This window comes from Bombus affinis, chromosome 8 (assembly GCF_024516045.1).
Source record: "Bombus affinis isolate iyBomAffi1 chromosome 8, iyBomAffi1.2, whole genome shotgun sequence".
Lineage (NCBI taxonomy): Eukaryota > Metazoa > Arthropoda > Insecta > Hymenoptera > Apidae > Bombus > Bombus affinis.
The window spans coordinates 12970652-12991385 of NC_066351.1; the positions used below are offsets into that span (position 1 = coordinate 12970652).

At 35.1% G+C, this 20734-nt stretch overlaps 5 protein-coding genes and 2 long non-coding RNA genes across 22 annotated transcripts in view; 4 read left to right on the forward strand and 3 right to left on the reverse strand.

Moving 5' to 3' along the window:
* Positions 1-10384, forward strand: part of LOC126919209 (serine/threonine-protein kinase MARK2-like) — a 48274-nt gene extending 37890 nt beyond the window's left edge. For 9 of the 13 annotated variants that reach the window (XM_050728042.1, XM_050728047.1, XM_050728050.1 and 6 more), the window contains 3 exons: positions 4069-4110; positions 5492-5603; positions 5803-10384. In XM_050728042.1, coding sequence (XP_050583999.1) covers positions 4069-4110; positions 5492-5603; positions 5803-6021 — 373 coding nt within the window. In that variant the 3' untranslated portion in view covers positions 6022-10384. Of the gene's footprint in view, positions 1-234; positions 2528-4068; positions 4111-5491; positions 5604-5802 lie in introns of those variants that run through there. The other 4 variants (XM_050728048.1, XM_050728049.1, XM_050728052.1 and 1 more) reach the window with 2 other exon arrangements.
* On the reverse strand, positions 3551-4191 carry LOC126919293 (uncharacterized). The gene is made up of 2 exons (XR_007711533.1): positions 4050-4191; positions 3551-3852 (listed from the first exon to the last, which is right to left on the reverse strand). It is a non-coding gene; the product is annotated as an uncharacterized LOC126919293 (long non-coding RNA).
* A 143-nt stretch (positions 10385-10527) lies between the features above and the next one.
* Positions 10528-12735, forward strand: LOC126919283 (bis(5'-nucleosyl)-tetraphosphatase [asymmetrical]). The gene is made up of 3 exons (XM_050728265.1): positions 10528-11259; positions 11400-12302; positions 12467-12735. Exons 1-2 carry the CDS (start codon positions 11151-11153, stop codon positions 11714-11716), a joined length of 426 nt encoding a protein of 141 aa, XP_050584222.1. The 5' UTR covers positions 10528-11150; the 3' UTR covers positions 11717-12302; positions 12467-12735.
* A 214-nt stretch (positions 12736-12949) lies between these two features.
* On the reverse strand, positions 12950-16497 carry LOC126919241 (suppressor of cytokine signaling 5). 2 transcript variants are annotated; one of them, XM_050728172.1, is made up of 6 exons: positions 16168-16497; positions 15359-15957; positions 14949-15262; positions 14643-14882; positions 14285-14551; positions 12950-14194 (listed from the first exon to the last, which is right to left on the reverse strand). In XM_050728172.1, exons 2-6 carry the CDS (start codon positions 15795-15797, stop codon positions 13904-13906), a joined length of 1551 nt encoding a protein of 516 aa, XP_050584129.1. In that variant the 5' UTR covers positions 15798-15957; positions 16168-16497; the 3' UTR covers positions 12950-13903. The 2 variants fall into 2 exon arrangements, with proteins under 2 accessions (XP_050584129.1, XP_050584130.1); XM_050728173.1 differs by having other exon boundaries at positions 16154-16497.
* Positions 16498-16504: 7 nt separating this feature from the next.
* On the forward strand, positions 16505-17996 carry LOC126919277 (pyroglutamyl-peptidase 1). Of its 3 annotated transcripts, none has more exons than XM_050728257.1 (3): positions 16505-17091; positions 17475-17510; positions 17706-17996. In XM_050728257.1, the coding sequence occupies exons 1-3, from the start codon at positions 16873-16875 to the stop codon at positions 17739-17741; spliced, it is 291 nt and encodes a 96-aa protein (XP_050584214.1). In that variant the 5' UTR covers positions 16505-16872; the 3' UTR covers positions 17742-17996. The 3 variants fall into 3 exon arrangements, with proteins under 3 accessions (XP_050584214.1, XP_050584213.1, XP_050584211.1); XM_050728256.1 differs by adding an exon at positions 17171-17369 and having other exon boundaries at positions 17475-17706; XM_050728254.1 differs by having other exon boundaries at positions 17171-17706.
* On the reverse strand, positions 17570-19805 carry LOC126919243 (integrator complex subunit 14). Its single transcript, XM_050728174.1, has 6 exons — positions 19412-19805; positions 19021-19345; positions 18738-18949; positions 18422-18676; positions 18023-18352; positions 17570-17950 (listed from the first exon to the last, which is right to left on the reverse strand). The coding sequence occupies exons 1-6, from the start codon at positions 19586-19588 to the stop codon at positions 17723-17725; spliced, it is 1527 nt and encodes a 508-aa protein (XP_050584131.1). The 5' UTR covers positions 19589-19805; the 3' UTR covers positions 17570-17722.
* Positions 19806-20268: 463 nt separating this feature from the next.
* On the forward strand, positions 20269-20721 carry LOC126919295 (uncharacterized). The gene is made up of 2 exons (XR_007711535.1): positions 20269-20376; positions 20570-20721. It is a non-coding gene; the product is annotated as an uncharacterized LOC126919295 (long non-coding RNA).
* Positions 20722-20734: the final 13 nt, after the last annotated feature.

A 20734-nucleotide genomic window follows, 5' to 3' on the forward strand; every position in this document is an offset into this window, starting at 1 on the left:
TCAGTTGACCAGAACGTTTGTTTTACCGACGAATTCGACGTTGTCGATGAAGCGACAGCGTTCGTCAATCGTCGTCCATCGCGTGAACGTTCTATAGCTTTGTTTTTGTTACCGAAAACGTACGAATACCTATCCTTTAGTCCTCGTAAAAGTGGTATAATTGTACTAACAAACGTCACGCGGTTCATTTCACAACAATAATGGAGTACATGAGAATTCTTCGTACGTTGACAGGTTTTCTAAGTGAAGGCTGAAGTCTCGCCTTGTTTCCCTCGAGCCGAAATGAGAGCGAGCCGCACGCTGAATATCAAGCAACGGCAATATACAGACATTTTACCGGCACAGTAATTAAAGTCCGATCGACCGGCCGACTATAACTTCTAACATTAGCGTATTCCTATTATTTTCTTTTCTTTCTGTCTTCATTTGTCTGATAATAATTTTTACTTAGATTTTGTATCAAAGACATATATCGAGAAATGGTTAAAACTTCGTAGCGATGATACACACCGTAAATTCGAGGAAATATATTGGATATCGATAATTTTTTAAACTAGCTCGTCGATCGTTTCGCGAGCAAAATTCTCCGGAGTAGAACCGCGTGATTTTATTCGTCGCCTCGTTACGCCAACACGCCGAAGCCATCTCTTTATTCGATCTCTTATTATTAATCGCTCCCTTTCAAATCCGAGAGAATGAGAGGACAGCTAACGCGCGTTATCGCGATAATAACCGAGCGTTACGAGTTGTATCGACTCTTCGTTCTTTGTTTCTTCATTTCTTATCACTGTCTGTTCCTTTTTTCTATCGATATCCAAGATATTTGTTGCCTTACGTCGGAAATGAACGCGAATTATGTTTAAGTTTACAATTGTCAAATTTCCATTCGATGCTGAACGCAAAATAGACTCGACTGAATCATCAACTATAAGAAGATTCTTATATCGATTCTTTTCTTTAACCGAAAATGCATTTTTTTCTTTTTTTTTTTTTATACGAATGTACATGTATGTCGCAATATACATATGCGTGTAATTTATGTAAATATATGACATATATAGTTTCATACATTTCATGATATATAGTTTCAGTATTTGCATTCGTAAAGTATTTTGTACAGCTTCTTAACGTAACGATGAAAATAAATTATATCTCACAAAATGGAAAAGCAACCAGGAACAATTCAATGAATCGTCGAACGTACAAGAATTCGGCGACGAATTCTCAAAGAATCGATATCAGACACGTCGTTGCACCTCTTTATCGGCTAACAAGCAGCTTTCGCATTCGTTATTTTATATTCGTTATATTCCCTTTTTACATTTGACACTCTTATCCTATCTAACGTTCGTGCTTCGCACTCCGTTATTACGAATCGGCCGATCCGATTCCATCGATACGCGATGCATTTTCCTACTTCTATTCCGAATCGCTACGAAACACGATGTAACGTATATCATCAAAGGCATTCCATTGTATTTTCTCCTCAGCATGCTTTTTTTTTTTTTTTTTTAAACATACTCGCCGTATCGAAACGGCAATCATCCGTTGCTCATCGACGTATTTATCCTGGAAATTCAGATTTCCTTCGGACACCTTCGAATTTCGAATTGCAGCTCAATTCTCGAGTTCGTGGTGTGTAAACGAACAGCAAACTATTCCGTTGCGCGGATATGCATTTTCTTCCTACCGCTAAACAGTTTATTTAGCAAAGAACTATTAATAGTAATAATTACGATAACAAACGGACGAGGAAAATGAAAAGAGAGAGAGGAGAAAATCAGCAAAGCGACATCGGGCTTTCCATTTCTTTCGCATTGAAGCAATACGATTCGTAATTGATCTCAATACTAAGCAAGTGCGTGGCGAAAGTGAAAGAACAAAGAAAAGGTCAAGTTTTAAAACAATGGGTTATCTCTGCTGTCCAACAGAAACGCGACTTTTGTTAAAAGAAAAGAAAGGGGAAAAAAAAAGAAAACGTCGAAGATTTAAAACGAACAAGACTCGAACGGTTTGTTCCATATTTTTATATGCGATATTATCCTATCGCGATCGATGTAGTATGCTAGTTAGTTAATTTAGTAAAATCATATACAATTTATTTTTTATGGTAATCGCGATTTAACGGAAAATTACCTATTCTTCAAACGTCCTTTTTTTTTTAACGCAACAATGTTTCACGTCCTATAACACGAATTCGTAAACCTCGAAGTCGTTTTTCCACTACGATCGATGTCATATTTTTGCGGATACCTATTTGTTTTATAACTTGTACGAGAGATACGTAAGCAAACTACAAGAACGGAGCAAACAGTATCCTATATTTAAATACAAGCGTCCTCTTTGTCAGATAATTGTCAGGTAATCGATCGTCTAAATGGTCTCGAATATTGCGTAAACCAGATCATTGTCGAAACTGCGTGCCTTCCTCTTTTCGATGTTATACACTTCATGCGTATTTTTACTATTAAAAAAAAAAAAAAAAAAAAAAAAAATAATGAGAAAAAGGAAAGAAAAAAGAGAAAAAGAGAACGACGAAACGAATACGAAACCCTATGCACTAGTTTTTCAAGCATCGATACAAATTTCACACGGTCCGATGAAAATGCGTAATATGTACATACCGAACGAGATACAATAACTACCATTATTTACAAAAGAGAGAATACGAAAGTAGAATAAAGATTTGTAATACGTTGTGGTGTAAGTGAAGAAAGAAAAGGATCATGTGACGAAAGTGGGTGCCTGATCGAGCGAACGAGCGAAAGAATGAACGAAGAAAGGCCTTGGGTGAATTTAACGATTAAAACTGACGAAAGTCTTTTTGTTTTGTCACGAGTTTTCGTCGATCGAACGAGGTTGCTTGCTCTGGTATAGAAAAGTACCTTTTCGCGCGTTAATTCCAACGTTTTTCTTAAGTCAAAAAAAAAAAAAACAGTTCATCGTGATCAATCAATTATTATTCTATTATTATAGTTACTCTATCTAACTTGGTAATCTTCGATGTCATACGACGCGCGTTCGTATAGAATCGAAAGAAAACGTTGGGTTCCATTGAAAAATTCCTTAGATTCCGGCGATGGAAAAGAAAAATTGATAACGCATTCCCGAGATCCCCAAGTAGATCGCTAGTTTACACGCACGGGAGAAAGATACAGGAAATGGAATTTAAGCATCTGGAACTTGTCGTGTATATTGTAATACGTATAAAGATAGGAGGGATAAAGGAAAAGAGTAATGACACCAACAACGCAAGATTTTATACGCAAGATTTACGAATATAGCACACCTGTAAATGATATTAAATGCTCTTTGCTGCACTCCAGCTCCTATCCAACTGTTTAAACGTCTGGCATTTTTCTTTTCTCTTTTTTTCTTTTTTCTTCATTTCCCCCCCCCCCCCTTTCGTCGATGGATCTTTGACCGAGAACCGATCATTTTCATGGATCTATCTGAAAGACGATTACTTTAGATCTTTACGATACGGAGGGCAGTAAATAGCTAATAGAAAGTGAATAGAAATATTATTTAAAATAATTTTAAGAAGCAATAATAGTAATAATTTCATATTAATAAATATGTTAAAACTGCCTTATACATGTGTTGTATCAATTTATTTCTGAATCCTCTATTCAAAAGCAATTAAATTATTGTACGTGTGCGTTGTACGATGTATTGTTTTTGTTAAAAGCGTTGCGTGCAATTAGCTTTAGTTCGAACTGTAGATGCTGGAACATTTGAGACAGGAAATACGTGGACGTATTTTTGTACCATTGACAACAAGTATGACCATCGTAGTCGAGTAACAAGCACTTAATTAACCTTCGTTTCTATTTATCCTGCTCTGAAATGCTAGAAAAGAACGATAATAAAATTCGTTTGACTCTTTTAATCGATGCTATCTATCGTTATAACTATCTCTGGTGTAACTCGCCAATGTTTGCGATAGGTATGCGATGGTGATAGAAAGAATGGTGGTGCTTAAACGTACGAACTGAATTTGCCTGAATTTGATTTGATGATTTATCATATTTAGTATTTGCAACTACCTTTGTTTTGTTATTTCAGCCCCATGGACCCATCCGTACCTCCCAAGCACCCAGTAGTGAGGTACGTTGCTACATACCATAATACCATGGTCCACACATTCTAATTTCGTATTTTATCCGTTTTGTTCTGTTCTGTTGTCTCGTTCTTTCTTTTTGTGTTTCTTTTCTCACCGCTTACTACTTCTTCTCTTTCTTTCTTCTTTTTTTCTCTTTTATTTTTTCTTTTTCTTTTTCTTTTTTTCTCAAGTTTTCGTTCGTTATCACGAATCGTTCGAATCTGTATTTTTACTTGGATTATTTTTTATCGACGCTTAACTGCTATGTAAATCCATACAGTCTCATTACGACGTAGAATAGAGTGGCGCCTCTTTCTGTAAAGCAATGTGTTCGTTATTCGAAGAGCAATGTTTCACATGTATATGAATAGAAAAGCACCGATGTATATACTTGAGGCATACGTATACGATACAGATGCGTTACTTGCCACGCAATAATCGTAATTGTGTACTGTATACCGTGTACCGTATACGAACCACCCGAACGATCGGGTGGATAGACGGTAATATACATGTCATAGGAACAGAACGTTCCTCGTTCAATTTTTCACACACTCTTTCTTCTTTTCTTTCTCTTTTATCTTACAGCTGTGTGATTATTTCAACTATATTGAAATGTATATTAGGTCGGATCGATTATTTTTTTCATATCTCACGATTCGATCGCGAGACAAGCAAGAAAAAAGGAAGAAAGTTTCTGTGTGTAATCGCGCCGCACGCCGATAATTCCAACGATGCGAAACGAAACGGAATACAACGGAAGAACAAGGAAAAGAAATCAAACGTTAGAGAATCGCGATACACGCTATTTCAAATTCGAAATCTTTCACCGTCTTTACGTATAATTAACACGTTTCTCGGGCAAATTGTTAGCTTTTTCTCGTATAAAAGTGTCGATATGTATGCATGTGTGCACGCATGTCACGTTTTATGTTGCGTCTTTCGAATCGTTCGATGATCTACGGCTTACGAGATCTTAATGCACGTGTTCCGCAACCATCGAGATCTCTGTGAACGACGAGACGGGAAATGGGACATGGATGCGATACGACACGAGAACGCAGGAAAAGAGCGGTAACGATAGATGAATGTTTGACGATTAACCGATACGTTTCAGTCGCTCGAATATTTTCGTACGAATAACGCGTAACTTGATCGAAAACATTTAATCTATACAACGTCGAGTTAGACTCGTGGTACGTCCTTCGGGCCAAACACGAAAAACACGTACGAGAAACGTGGTACGCCCTTCGGGCCAATCGTTAACAACACGAGCATGAAACGTATGTTCTTCGGACTACATACAGGCGACAAACACTTTTTTTTCTTGGTCGCATTCGGAATTCAAATCGTAGGGCAAGGGGTTAAAACGTTCTTTTGTTACAGCGGAGCAACCACTAACGACGAGCAGGTTAAACCACGCAGTCTACGTTTCACTTGGAGTATGAAAACTACGAGTAGTCGAGATCCGAACGAAATCATGTCCGAAATTCGAAAGGTATTGCAATGGATCGTACATCCTTAAAATATCCTTTTAATATATTTGTTCGTGTGCCTCGTAGAAGAAATAAAGAAAAGAAAGAGTATAACGATGATTGTAGCGCGTTGTCTCGTGCAAACTCTGATATTTCTCGAATTTCGAATATCGTAACGACGAGCATAAAGGATTTACTAATGTGTGTCGATCGATTCTCTAGGTGTTGGACGCCAATAAGTGTCAGTACGAGCAACGCGAAAGGTTCCTGCTACTGTGCGCACATGGAGACGCGGCTACAGATAGCCAAGTACAGTGGGAGATAGAAGTCTGTAAACTGCCACGACTTTCTCTGAACGGTGTACGGTTCAAACGGATCTCAGGCACATCGATCGGCTTCAAAAACATTGCTAGCAAAATAGCGAACGAACTCAAGCTGTGACTGCCGACAACAGGCGCTCTATCCACTCGCGCCAACCCATAACGCTCTCGTGATCGATGACGCAGATTCACGGTTACCGACGACTTTCAGTTTTCCTTCTTCTGGGACTTTAACCTCGTCGACGATACCGATACCGATACCGATACCGATACCGATACCGATACCGATACCGATACCGACACCGATACCGATACCGATACCGATACCGATACCGATACCGATACCGATACCGATGTCGATGCCGATGCCGATGCCGATGCCGATGCCGATGCCGATGCCGATGCCGATGCCGACGCCGACGCCGACGCCGATGCCGACGCCGATGCCGACGCCGACGCCGATGCCGATGCCGATGCCGATGCCGATGCCGATGCCGATGCCGACGCCGACGCCGATACCGATACCGACACCGACATCAACGTCCATACCGATACCAATACCGATATTGATTCCGATTCTGATTGCAGTTCTGGTTCCGGTTCTAACCCTCGTTCCGAAACCAATAACCGAGAAATATTCGTTTGAACGATTGCCCGAATTTTGTCCCAGTCGAACAACGAAAGTAACGTCGGCCGAATCAAATTCTCACACTGATCATCGATCACCGATCGTCGATCATCGATCTATCAACGCGTTACGTCGTCGTCCTGCTATTTACTCGGAAGCCTCGAAGATACTGTGATCCGTGACCGTTGAACGCGCGCGTATTCAAATACTCCCGAGTGCCAAAACGAAATGAAACAGTCGGTTCTTCGTGAAATCGTTACTGCACGCGGACCGATACAATGACAGGAAGATTGGGAGTGCGAGGAGAATGGAGTGTTGCCGATCAGACAACGATGAACGAAAGAATGCAATGGCCACGGAAATGGGAAAAGAGGCGAGGCGAAAGGAAGAAGGAAAAAGGAGAACAGAAATGTCGAATTATCATCGAACGCTACGATCGCGGTAACACGATTTTGACGTTCTTCTCGTTGGTATACAAAGGATAGTTCCTGACAACCTCGATACCTCGAAGGTATCGTACGCATCGTCGTATCGATCGTTCGAGACATGCTCGATCATGCACACGTCACACAGGAGCGGTGGTCGCCGTCACATTAGAACTTGAAACGCTACGCGTTTACAGTATTATATATCGAGAGTTATTTTATCGATGTTACAACACTGTTTCCGGTGAAACTGAAAAATTGCCGTTTTGCGTAACTCAGGCCAATCTTATATTCGGTTACATTCTACTTTTTTAGAATTACACTCGAGCTTTCTTTATTCTCGAATTTCTTTTCTCTTGCCGCTAAATAGTCAGGGCCGAAACTCGTTAATGGAAAACATATTACGTTCTATGTAAACTGTGCCTAACGACGCGTATCGATAGAATTGACAAACTGTCTTCTCTGCGAACAAGGTAGGGAACAAGGGGATGAAGAACCGCATTTTTCGGAGAAAAACGAATGTTCTAGAGCGAGACGTTCGATCGAGCGCGCATTGTGCAGAACATCTACTACGTCGTGAGTCTTTCTTTTCGCAACGTTCACTTTTCGAATTGTTTTATATGTGAAGAGCACTTAAGAAGACAAGCGGTCTCTTTGTACATAATCGATCAAACTATTCAAGTAATCTGTAAAGGAATACGTAGACTTTTACTCGTAACAAAAGCATCTTTACACACTTGTCATTCGTTGAAGGTTGAAGGTATTTCAACCATTTCGAAATATTACGCGAGTGTATCAACACGTCCGCGCCCAACCATTTATCCTTTCAAATATTTTTACAACACCTTACTTTTTTATCTATATCGTAAGTTTAAAAACTATGCAACATTGTAGGCATCAGCCAAATTAATTAATTAACTCGTTATTATTACTATTATTATTATTATTATTATTATTATTATTATTATTATTATTATTATTATTATTATTATTATTATTATTATTGTTATTATACATATTTTTATTTTTATTTTTATCAATAATGTACCAATAATATTACGACACAATGTTAAACGTGTCGGAACGAGATAGAGAAAGAGGAGCTACTAATTATCGTAACTTAAGGATTATTATTGATCGAATCCACTCGTATATATCTCGCGCGAGTAACGATGCAAGTAAGTACTTTGCTCCGAAGCGATTCCGGGATATACCTAGCAAATATGCACGCGCGCACGACATCGTCGATAACGAGATCTGTTATTTCTACGAAGGATACTATGTAAGATTATATTTAAGTATTGTAATTGGCTATATACTATTACGCTATTTAACCTTTTATTCGCAGATGTATTCGCGGTTGAATGAACTTAAATTAGGAATTATTGTAAATGTAGAGGCGTCTAGAGAGACTTGGTGTATATACATAATATAATATACGAAGGTACTAAATTAACCAAATAAATGAAGCCTCATACACTATGAATGCAAATAAGAAATTTAAAAAAACGGCGAAAAAGGGAAGGAAAAAGAGAGAAAGGAATAGCGGAGCGGAAAGAGGAAGAGGAGGAGGCAAGGGAAAGAGAAGAAAAGACAAGAAGAATAGTGGAAACAAAGCAAGGAGAACGAAAGAGAGAAAGTTCGAGACTCGAGTATCGCGCAATCTTTTTATATTTGCCTAAGATTGATCGTCTACATTACACAACAGGCAATGACTAATTTATTTAAATAAATACAAAACTCGAATGATTTTTTCACGTTTCTAACACGCGTTAAAAAAAAAAAAACCACACGAACGTGCCTCCAAACGTCGAGCAAAATCTTCGTTTTCAATTCGATGAAAACTCTTCATTGTTCAGCGCATGTTTCTCCGGTGCATGGTTCTTTCGAGTCGCCGGAAACGACCGATAACGACCAAGTATTATTATCAACGATCTGTGACAATGTCGTTCTCGCGTTCGTAGAACGAATTCGCGAAAACTCAGTTTTCGATCTACGATTAACTACTGTGCGTATAGCGTTTAAGTGTAACTTCATCAATATCTTTTCCTTTTATGACCCAAATAAGTTGCAAGCAAATCGTCTTTCGACTAGTCTTCGATGAAGCTTCGTATTTCGAAGTGTTATTCGTATCGAGCCTCTCGATACGAATAATTATGCTATGTCGGACACGATTTTCGACGAATGATATGTAATACAGCGAACGGAAGATCCTTGTGACACAAGTCGAATCGCTGTCCGAATTTCCGATCCGTAAACTCTCCCTTTGTCGATTCCTTTACGTATAAAAAAGAAAAGAAAGCAAGAGAAAAGAAATGGACGTGGAAACAAAAGGAACAGATAAAAAGGGAGGAAGGAGGAGAAGTTTGAAGCAATGGCAGACATGGAGAAGTAGAGAAGGAAGTAGTAAACGAAAAAAGGGAAAAAAAAGAATGTAGAATCTGTTCGCAATGATCACGCGTGTCAATGAAACAGCACTGTGTATAATTCCAGATGCAATCGTCGTTGTGCAAAAAAGACACGATACTGTAGAAAACTGTATCTTTACCATAGCAATTATGAATTAATGTTACAAAATAAGATCCTTCGGTAGCGTTAATGATATATCCCTGTAAGATGCAAGTAGGCGCGAAAACGGTATTCCACTGTAACGAAATAAATACACATTCGTTCGTTCGTCCGTTCGTTCGTTCGTTCGTTCGTTCGTTCGTTCGTCCGTTCGTTCGTCCGTTCGTTCGTCCGTTCGTTCGTCCGTTCGTTCGTCCGTTCGTTCGTCCGTTCGTTCGTCCGTTCGTTCGTTCGTCCGTTCGTTCGTCCGTTCGTCCGTTCGTTCGTCCGTTCGTTCGTTCGTCCGTTCGTTCGTTCATTCGCTCGCTCGCTCGCCGCTCGCCATTCGCTTGCTTCGTCAAATAAATATGTAAATTGATGATCGATGCTTAAAGAGAAGAACTCGAGTTTAAGAGGAATACTAGTGGACAAGTAAATCGTAAGATGGAAAAGCTGAACGGATGACACACCAGCGCAGCGATTCGAAACGGCGAGCGCATGGTTCGCTCGTGTCGCGCGTTTACCCTCATCGCGCTGCACCGCGAAACAAAAAGCTTTTGTGATTTTTCTATTATGTAAGTAGTAAAACGATAGAGGGAGAAACGAATACCGAATCTGATCCGGTCCGATCCGGTTCGATTCGATTTGATTTGGTTTGATTCGATACGGTTCGGTTCGGTTCGTCATCCATCCAGTGACATCACTTCGCCCTGCACGCACACATATATACACACACCTACACAACACACGGTCAAACATATGCGACATACACGTAACAATTTGTAGATAGGTACGTACATACAGCTTTGCTAAGTGTTTTCTGGTGATCGGTATTTAGCCAACAAAATGTAGCAGAAACATTTATAATAAAATGGTAACACACATTGTTTCCCAATTCCTTTCGAAATTGTACACGCGCAACAGGGTAAACGTTCTATCCTTTTAAACAATTTTTTAACATGCCATAATGTTCTGTGATACGATCGCTCGAACAAGAATGCTAAAAAATGCAAATGGAAAACAAATCCAAGACAAAATTGAAAAACACGTCAATATATATTTCTTTATTTTTATTTATAAATCCGCGTTTTCATTACGAATATCCAAAACCTCGACTTTCTACAAAAATATGTAAAACACTTGTTTCCTGTTCACTGATGTAAAAGGAGAAATGTTAAACAATATATGACTCGAGGCAAAACAGAACATTTCATTTGTCAGAGAATAATATCTATAATATTTCTCACGAACATTTCTCAGAATCGTTATGGAATCCTAATACCGTAACGTATCCTGTAATGCTCTCCGATAATACTTGCACAATATTTCTGGTTTTTCTTCTAGCTTTATATATTCAGGTATTAACGATAATTCAGTTATTAAGATAGATGGATAGATACGAATGAATTTTTCAAAAGTTTTATATTATTTAAGATAATTCCATGCGATTTTTACTTTAATGCAATTCTTTTAATTACATTAGTCTTCAAATAGAATAACATCTGTCGTCGAGCTATTCGAATCTAATTTCATAAATAATTAAATTAGAGCTTTTTCTTGTCGTCATTTTGTCGCCACTTGCCTCTCTGTTCCGTGGCTGAATGAAACACTAGCATAAACACTAGCAACAATTTTTTAAGTGAATGCACAATGACAACACGCGCTTGCGGTTTCGTTGTATTTCGACGTGTTCAAGGAATAATCGAATATCTTCTAATGCAAGTATCTTACGGCACGCATCATTGGACCCCACCGAAAGGTTTGTAATATAATCGTATTTCAGCACTTAACCTTTCAGAAAGCAACAGAGTCGAATCTCTTTTTTTGCGGACTATAGGAAACAACGGTACTGTTTCTACGTTTCTATGCATGTGATAGATTCCTATATTTTGTGTGCAGGTCATGTTGATCCTGGTGAGTCAGACATGGAAGCCGCGCTACGTGAAACAGAAGAAGAAGCGGGCTTATTGGTTAATGATTTAAATATTTTCGAAAACGTGAAGGAAGAACAAAATTACAAAGCAAATGGAAAACCGAAAGTTGTCATTTATTGGTTAGCAGAATTATTAGATCCCAAGAAACCGATTCGATTGTCACACGAACATCAAGCATTTAAATGGCTTCCACTGGAAGAAGCTTGTTCCGTAGCAAAGTATGAAGAAATGCAAAATACATTGAGAAATTTTAACGATTATATATTAAAAAATCTCTCTTAAATATAATATAGAGTTTCTACAAATCCTGATACTATTGTTAAAATTGTTATCTTTTCTTTCAAAATGATACATATACGTATAAGATCTTCCCCATAATCTCGTTTATAAGTTAACGGTAGTCATGGTGTTCGCAAATTTTTTTTTATACATTTCCTTATATATATAATCCAATCAAAGATAGTGTATTGAAATTTGTTTCTATCGTTTCATTGTCCGTTTCAAAGAAATTGTTAACATTTGGCTTAAACATAGTTTTAATTTAGTCATTTGTTCGAGTAATCGAATTTGATTTTTCGTGAGACTTCATGCTTTAATGTTGGTACGTATCACATCTATATACTTACTTACTTACTTATCTTGTATATCAACTGGTATCAAGTTATCAACGCATCGTCACATTTCACATTCTTTTTATTTCTAACTCGTAGTACATAACCTCATTATTTCGATTGGAGTATCTCGTGAATAATAACAAATATGATTAATCCACTTCAAAGGTTATTTTCTTTCTTAAAGTATTGGTACTTTAGATACATGCTTGTTACGGAGTTATACATGGTTGAAGAATGGGAAAGAAACTTTATCAGTATCCTTTTAAAAATCTACACAAAAATATACACGAAACTTCATCAGTGAAAATTTACTCGACCACGATATTATAACGTGTAAGTCTATATATTTCAAGGATGTTAACAAAGTATCGTAATGAAACATTTGAAAATTAATATGCTATTCCTATATTATATACAGATATATTTCTGATCACGTTGTTCTTTTCCTTTTTCTGGTTTAATTGTAAAATAATGCTGCCTATTATACAATACGCATTACACTCAAAAGAAATATTGTCTTAATTCACTGTGTTTATTGTAACACAATTATACTATGTTGTGTTTTGACTAAAGCAAAAAGAAATTATAACTTATAGTTAATATTGCATGTTAAACCAATAGTAAATTTCTACATTCAAAGTTATGTGTTAATCTGTTACATTATTTTAATAAATTAAATTAATAGAATTAACGTTTTACTTTACAAATTAAGTTAATTTAATTTATCATATAAAGAAATACGTCTTTATATATCCAAGACCATGTGTGTTATATGTATAGTAAAATGCTAAGCATTCGTTCTTTCTATACGTAATAAAATTTTTGCATTTTTCAAAGTGTAATGTGATTGCTGATAATTACTCTGTCAAGGTCAAAGATAATTACATACATTTAGAACATATTCTTGTTATTTTCTGTATTTAATAATAGCAAACATCAACACAGATAGTTTTTCAATACAATTGACATTTCATATTATGAGTAGACAGAGCAAGAGGATCAAACTTTTTGAAAAATAAAAGTCGACAGGTATATGTTGATATAAAACACCACAATGGTATTGGATTTCAGATATTTTTAATTCTTTTTAACCATAATTAAAATAATGTATAAACCAAATTATGTTTCAAACGAATATCGATTAAATTAAATTACAAATAAATGTTAAAAAAGACATGATAAGAAAGATTTCAATACTACATTACATAAAACTTATAATATGCAATATTTTTCAAACTGCTATTTTAATGTATTTACATGTTACTATTTTTTTCCTTTTTTCATATTTTTCAATTAACATATAGATGTATTTGTGATGCAAATGTAAGAGATCATGATAAAATGAAAAACGACAGCTACTATGTCAATTATAGTAATGTTTCGTTTTATGTAGAATATGCGTATGATTTGTTTGCTAATATGTATTGTGATCTTTCTATTAAGCGCAAGGTGTTCTGCAAACATAATTTCAATCTTTAACATTGTAATATTATAAATAAGGAAGTAGTAGTTCCAAATCGGCCTTTTTGCAAATTCTTAAATTAATTATCCGAAATATTTGCGATCATGGAGATACACAACGAACAAATGTAATTATAATCGAAAATATGCAATATATTACAACGTGAAAAAAACAAAGGACGGATACTACCAGAAAAAATGAAATAGCTTTTTTCAGTTTTATAACATTCACGAAAAATTAATTATAGCTTTTATATATATATCGATACCCGTGCAGTGATATTAATTCTGCTATTATATATAAGACATATATCACTGTAATAAAGTGATAGATGCGAATGCAAAATCAATAAAATAATGCCTGACAAACTCTATTAAATATGAATACAGAGATTTATATTAAAGGTAAATATGATATGGATCTTCCATCTGATTGTAAATCATTCTCAGTATCTAATCGCCTAACTCGTACTCTTTGCTTGTAGTGATACTCCTTGAGATAGCTCTTAAGCGTCTTTGGCAATTGTAACTTATTTATACCATCATATGTCGTCCGTGTAGTAATTACTGCTCGACATAAGTGTTGTAAAGGAAAAGCAAAATTTCGATGAAATGGTATTGTAAGCATAGGTTCAAAGAACATAGAACACGATGGATGCTTATAATGCTCGATTAAACCGCACACCTGGAAAGAGTATATATTACATCGTATACCTCTATTTACATGTACTTTTTCCTCTACTTATATTTTTAAAAATGCAATTGTATTCTATACCGTTTCTGAAGCATAAACTCCCGGATCGTGCGAATCAAAACTAAATTTATGATTCCATTGTTCGATTCGGGCATGCAGAGATCGTCCATATTTTCGAAAACTAACGGAAAAAATAAATTCTTCCTGAGCCGAGTCACGTAATAAGAATGTACCTTCTTGCTTGCCCTCTAATAAACGTTCAGCTTCGTACCGATCCATTTTACCCCAATAAAAAGAACAAGCCGTAATTGATCTAAGATCTGGCACAAGACAATGAACATAATCAACCTGTGAAAATATATACAAATACTGATTAATAATCACCAACCTAATTCAAATCAATTATTTCTTCTTTTCCGGTAAAAGTTAATCAATCTACCTGCGTATGCGCTGGCCTCTCGATATTTGGAATTAACGTAAAATCGATTTGTGATAACGCTGTCAAAGCAGCAGCTTGTATACCGGCATGCGCCTGGAACAAAGCTGCCAAACTGTCTACTGTTATTCCATTTGGATGTACTTGAATTGCCGAAGGATAATTAGGTTTATAACCCGGAGGAGGTTCGACTCCCTCCTCCATTTCTCGTGCACGTTGTAGTCGTGCTCTTTTGTCACAATCCTGTAATGCAGACTATTAAGTACCAAGTTTAACACACAAGTTTATTACAGATGCAATAAGACATACTTCCATTGGAAATTCTTCTGGATTGAATCTTGAAAGGTCAATTACAGGGCTGGGAGGTAGCGGTCGTAGTACTGGACTTTGAGGAGCGGACCGACTATTAAATATAACACCAGCTCCCATAGGGTGTTCTTCGGTTCTTCTATAACCAGTGCAAACACAATCTAAACTATTATTTCCTTGACCAGGAATAATATCTGTACTTTTAGAATTTTTATTCTTAGCACAGTTAAATTTTAATACCCAGCTACTTCGTTTCTTTTTCGAAGATAAGATATGAGTACACACTGGACTTTGATCCTTATTACGTTGTTTACCTAATAATATTAAATTTCATATCAATTTATAACACTAATTAATAAAATCCACAACAAACATATAAACATGAGAAAGACAAAAAATATATTTTTTACCTTTTCGTTTTCCAAATGATAATGTTTTAGAAGATCTTCTTAAAGGAGGATTTATAGGACTATCTTCAGAACTACTACTAGTATTACTACCCCCAGAACTACTACAACAAGCTTCCTGTTGCTTAAAACATATTTCCTTAGCAATATTTCCATTATTATAAATCTTTTTTGAATCCTGTGTCTCGATTGGTTGACTATATAAAGTTTCAAATTTAGAATTATGATTATCTAGGTCTAAATTTAAATTATCATTATCCAAACTCCCATCTGTCTTGCATTCTTCATGAAGAATCAAACTTAAATTTAATAAATTTTCTATATCATCTTGATTCATCATTTCTAATTGCGTTGGCTGGATAACATTAGTACATGTTTCGGAAGACTGCCTTTCACCATCCATTCTAAAAAATTCCCTGAGACTAGCGAAATGCTGTCCCATTATTGAATGGATTGACAGGCATCTTATTGCCCTCAAAAGTATTTCATTTCCATTTCTCTTCTACAGAAATGTTATTAACACTTTTACAGTATACAATATCATTGTATTATTATATCCGATAAATTTGCCAATCGATTCAATCGAAGGAGGTCTCGTTTATCTACAACAAAGTATACTATTTCAAAATCAATTAAAATAGAAGACTATTTAGTTTTAAAATACTGCAAGTAATTGTTATTTCCCTGTAAAACAATTATTTATTCTTTTTAGAGTAAAATGATATCAATTTTTAATAAAAAGAGACTTATTTAATATAAACATAAGTTTCATCTACTTTAGATATGAATTTTAATTACATATACATATTTACTAGGAATATAAAAATCCTATAGCATAATATCTTCACAAAGGCTATAGAAAAGGATTATTCAGACGTTCATAATGAACATTTCTTAATGGCAGCTAGTTGAAACACGTCCAGACAAGTTTTGACAAGATTTTCCTCTTCAATTTAGGCACGTGTGTCGACAAATATTTTTAGTCTTCACCAAAGTACGTATTTCACAATACAATTGAAGACATATCTTAAAATATAACACACTTCTCTCTCAATTAATGTAATGAAAGGAGTAAATTGTCAAAACATCACTCAATGTATCGTCAGCCATTTTCCCCAACTGATTCTCTCTCGTGCATCATTGGTAAGATATAAACTAGATAGCGATTCACGCATTCGACAAAGAAAATATATTTTAGATTCGCAAATAAATTATAATATTATACGTCAAATGTCTTATAAGGCTATATTCATTTAATGTTTATAAACGTTTTTGATCATATATCCTAGAAATTGATATAAAGAAAAATGTAATTTACAACGAAATCAAATAAATGAATGTAGATAAAACATTATGGTTAAGTAAATGAAATAGCATTTTTTCCATTATTGACAGATCTTTATGAGATCACTCTTATCAACTTGTGACAAAATGATAACAGCAAAGTTTCGTGTGAATCGAATATTACTGGAATAAAGGAAGCTGTGCTTTTTCAAGTGAAATAGTTGAATTTAACAATGGAAGTTAATAAAAAGTACACAGTATTAGTAACCGGATTTGGTCCATTTGATAATCATATCGTTAACGCTAGTTGGGAAGCTGCAAAGGAATTAAGTAAACTCTGCGTTAACTCGAAAGAATTGATGGACGTTGAAGTAATCGTAAAAGAGATTCCAGTTTCGTATGAAGATGTAACTAAATATGTACCAAAGTTTTGGCAAGAGTATAAACCTATAGTAAATTTTGATTTGTAATCAAGTTACACCTTACAACTCGATGAATAGCAACTTTCTACTTTCCCTTTTTTTTTGTTAGGTGGTTTTACATTTAGGAGTAAGTAGCCAAGCACGATGTTTAACTATAGAATGTCGTGCTCATAGTAATGGTTACTTAAGAAAAGATATATTTAACAAATGTCCAAATGAAAGTAATATTGAATCTGAAATTTTTGAAACTAAAATCAACGCCAAACAAATTTGTAACATAATTAATGAAAGTTCAGACAAAACAAAATGTAATGCTTGTATTTCATACAATGCAGGAAGATATTTATGCGAATACATATTTTATAAATCTCTACAGATTGCACCTAAAAGAACATTATTTGTTCATGTTCCAGATTTCAATCAGTATTCAAGTGTACAAAGTGCAAAAGGTTTATATGAAATTTTATATTATATTATCGAGGATATGAAAAAACAATAGACAATAAGCTTTATAATATAAAAGTTATAATTGTATGTGTGTATGTCCAAAGTAGTATTTAATAAATCACTATTTAAAATACTAAACTTATTCTTAATGTAGAAAAATGATTGTTATTTTATATAAATATATATATATGTCACAGATATGTTGTTACTTCATCTACGATCCTCCATGTTGAAATCTAGTACGTGCTGGTGGTATATTGTATCTAAGCTCTAAAAACTCTGGTTTCCTTATCAAAGAAGCTACATGACCCATCTGAATTGTACAGTCAGGATTTAGATTTGGAGGTAATAATGTACACTCTCGTTCTAAAATGCAAGCCACTGCTTCTAGAAGTTCTATAAATCCCATTGATGATGCAGCTTTACGTAGTCGATTCACCTCCTGCAGAAAAATATAAAAATATTATGAATAAGAACATTCGCAACAATTTTGTGTTGTCTCTTATTACTTTACCTTATAGAAGTTTTGAGTTTTCTCAGGTAACTTTCTTGCATGCCTTAAAATTTTCTGAATATCTGACTGTAACCCGCCTTGACGAATCCAAGAAGGTCCACTTTGAGTATAACTCCTTTTGTCATTTGGCCTAACTGGAAAACTAACAGCAGTACCTTTAGCTGCGTCAATAGGACCTAAATTGCTGAAATTACCTAACCAAGGCACAACATCTAAACCTGGTTCTAATACTGTTAACATTAAATTTGACTTTTTTTTTGTATCTGCCCATGAATATATAAATCCATACCATTCACTGTTTAACAAACAGAGAGCTACCATATTTTCAACCTACAGAAAATATCTATTCTATAATTTCTATATAATTAAAAAATATTGAATTTGTTGAAATTTTGTTACCTTTAATGCTCCATGTAATAACACGCAAAAGGATGGTACTTTTCCTTCATCTCCATTCTCATCTGTATCTGAATCTTCTTCTAAAGATATTCCTTGCATGCTTGGACTCTTTTCTGTGGCTAATGGTAACACCAAATGTCTAGATATAGCACTAGGACTACCAACATCTGCTACCGATATAAATCCACAAATTTCTATGGTTTTTGATATCATTAACCCAGATGTTAATTCAAAATCTGTCTTCTTAGTATATGGCTGAAATGTAACAACTTTGTTTAAAACCTAAAGTAAGTTTCCTTTATATGTTATTATTTACCATAGGTGCTGGTGAAAGAAGAATACGGGAACCTAAATTTCCACACTTCAAATATCCTTGAAAAGACACATAATTAGTTTCTGATAATTTTTGAAAACAAGTTGTGACCGAATGTTTTGAAAGTGGAGCTTCAGGCACTAATACTACGCTATCACCACCAGCAAGATCAACTAAACGTTGATACAGTGGTAGACCAATATGTAAACCAGCATCTGATAAAAGATTAAAATTACTTAACATATTTAAGACTACTGAAATATTGCATGATCATATTATAACATACCTTGTTGTGATGCAAGGCATATAACGCTTAATTTTCCTGGATAAGGAAAAGGTAGTGGAAATGGATTTACATCTCTTGTTACATTTAAGGAATTCAAAGAATCACCTAAAGACATCGGTCCTACTCCAGGATTACCATCGGTGATTAACACTACTTGACAAGCAGTAGTATTACCCCATTCTGCCATAATAACATTATTAACACCATGAAGAGCAGTTTCAATACAAGTCTTGTCACATTCTTCGATATTTTGTAATTTTGAACGTATGCTATCATAATCACGAGTGAATGGGCAAATAACTTCGTACAATGAGGAAAACACAACCTAAATTAAAATGGAAACATACAATACAAGTAATAATGAACTATTTATTATTGAGAAAGGACTTACTAAAGCTACAAATTCCAATTTTGAGTTTGCTTGCAAATAATGTAATAATGCATTTATGCCATGTACAGCTAAGTGATGTCTTGTTAATTGTTCAATTTGATTATTTTCACCAGATCCACTTCCTAATATAGGACGCCTCATTGATAAAGACACATCTAATGCTATAACTGTTGGCATCTTTATATATTACTAAACAAAAGTTTTAATTTCCTTTATATCAACACAATATTTATCCACATTTCTTTCGATATTTATCAACTAAAAAATAACATAATAGTCATTATTCGAAAATTTTAGGTTAGAACTTTCAAACGTTGTCTATACATATGTATGTGTACATATATATATACACACACACACATATACGTATATTACTTCGTAAATATCGTTCTGATCATTTAGTAATAGATTTATAAATTATATTTTCATTTTCCATTGAACAGTATTTTATTCTGTTTTGTGTTTTTATGTTATTATTTTATATCTTATAATTTTTTTGTTCAGTCAATTAAGCCTTAATCATTTGTCCTACAATAATACTACATTTTGCGCAATTGTTTTTGTCTTATAACTTATTTTCTCAGACATTAGACAAGCTCCTATCATGATATTTATCTTACAGTACATGTATGTATTAACAGATTGTACTAGGGATAAGTAGGAAGATCGCCGATGCAATGTTAAAAAAGTCAGCCAAAATATGCGCACTAACAATAAAACCTCTAGCGGTGACCTCTGGCGGTCACCAGCCGAACTCTACGCATATTCTTCTCCGGTGTTTTGGTAGGAGTAACATGCGTATACACGGCGAGAGGGAAAGTGCATTCGTACTGTCTACAGAAGAAAAAATGTGCGCACTGTATAGGGTAGGGGTCGCTGCAAAGGTAGACCTGTCAGATTAGTCTTCAAAACATCCATTACCGGGAAAAATTATAAACAGAAATTTTTTTGCACAAACTGATCCGGTACGTTATTATCAATGAAATTTATGTGTTTGGGACTCTTGTGAAAAGTTGGGCGCCATTGTTAAAAATACGCATGAACATGTGAAAGTGATTTTACCGCACCTAGAAAGAAACGTAAACATTGAAAGTAAATTGCATTTTTTTTTATTGATTACAAACATATTGGGGACGGGAACAACAATCATAATACCAGAAGCAGCTGCAGCCACCAACAGCAACTAGCAGCAACAAATTTCTTGGAAACACATAATACAATGAAAGTAAAAAATGAGATTACTTATTTTAAACTACTTATACAAAATGTATTTGGAAGGAGTTTTAATAAATCAGAATAGTTCAGCAACATTTTACAATCTTG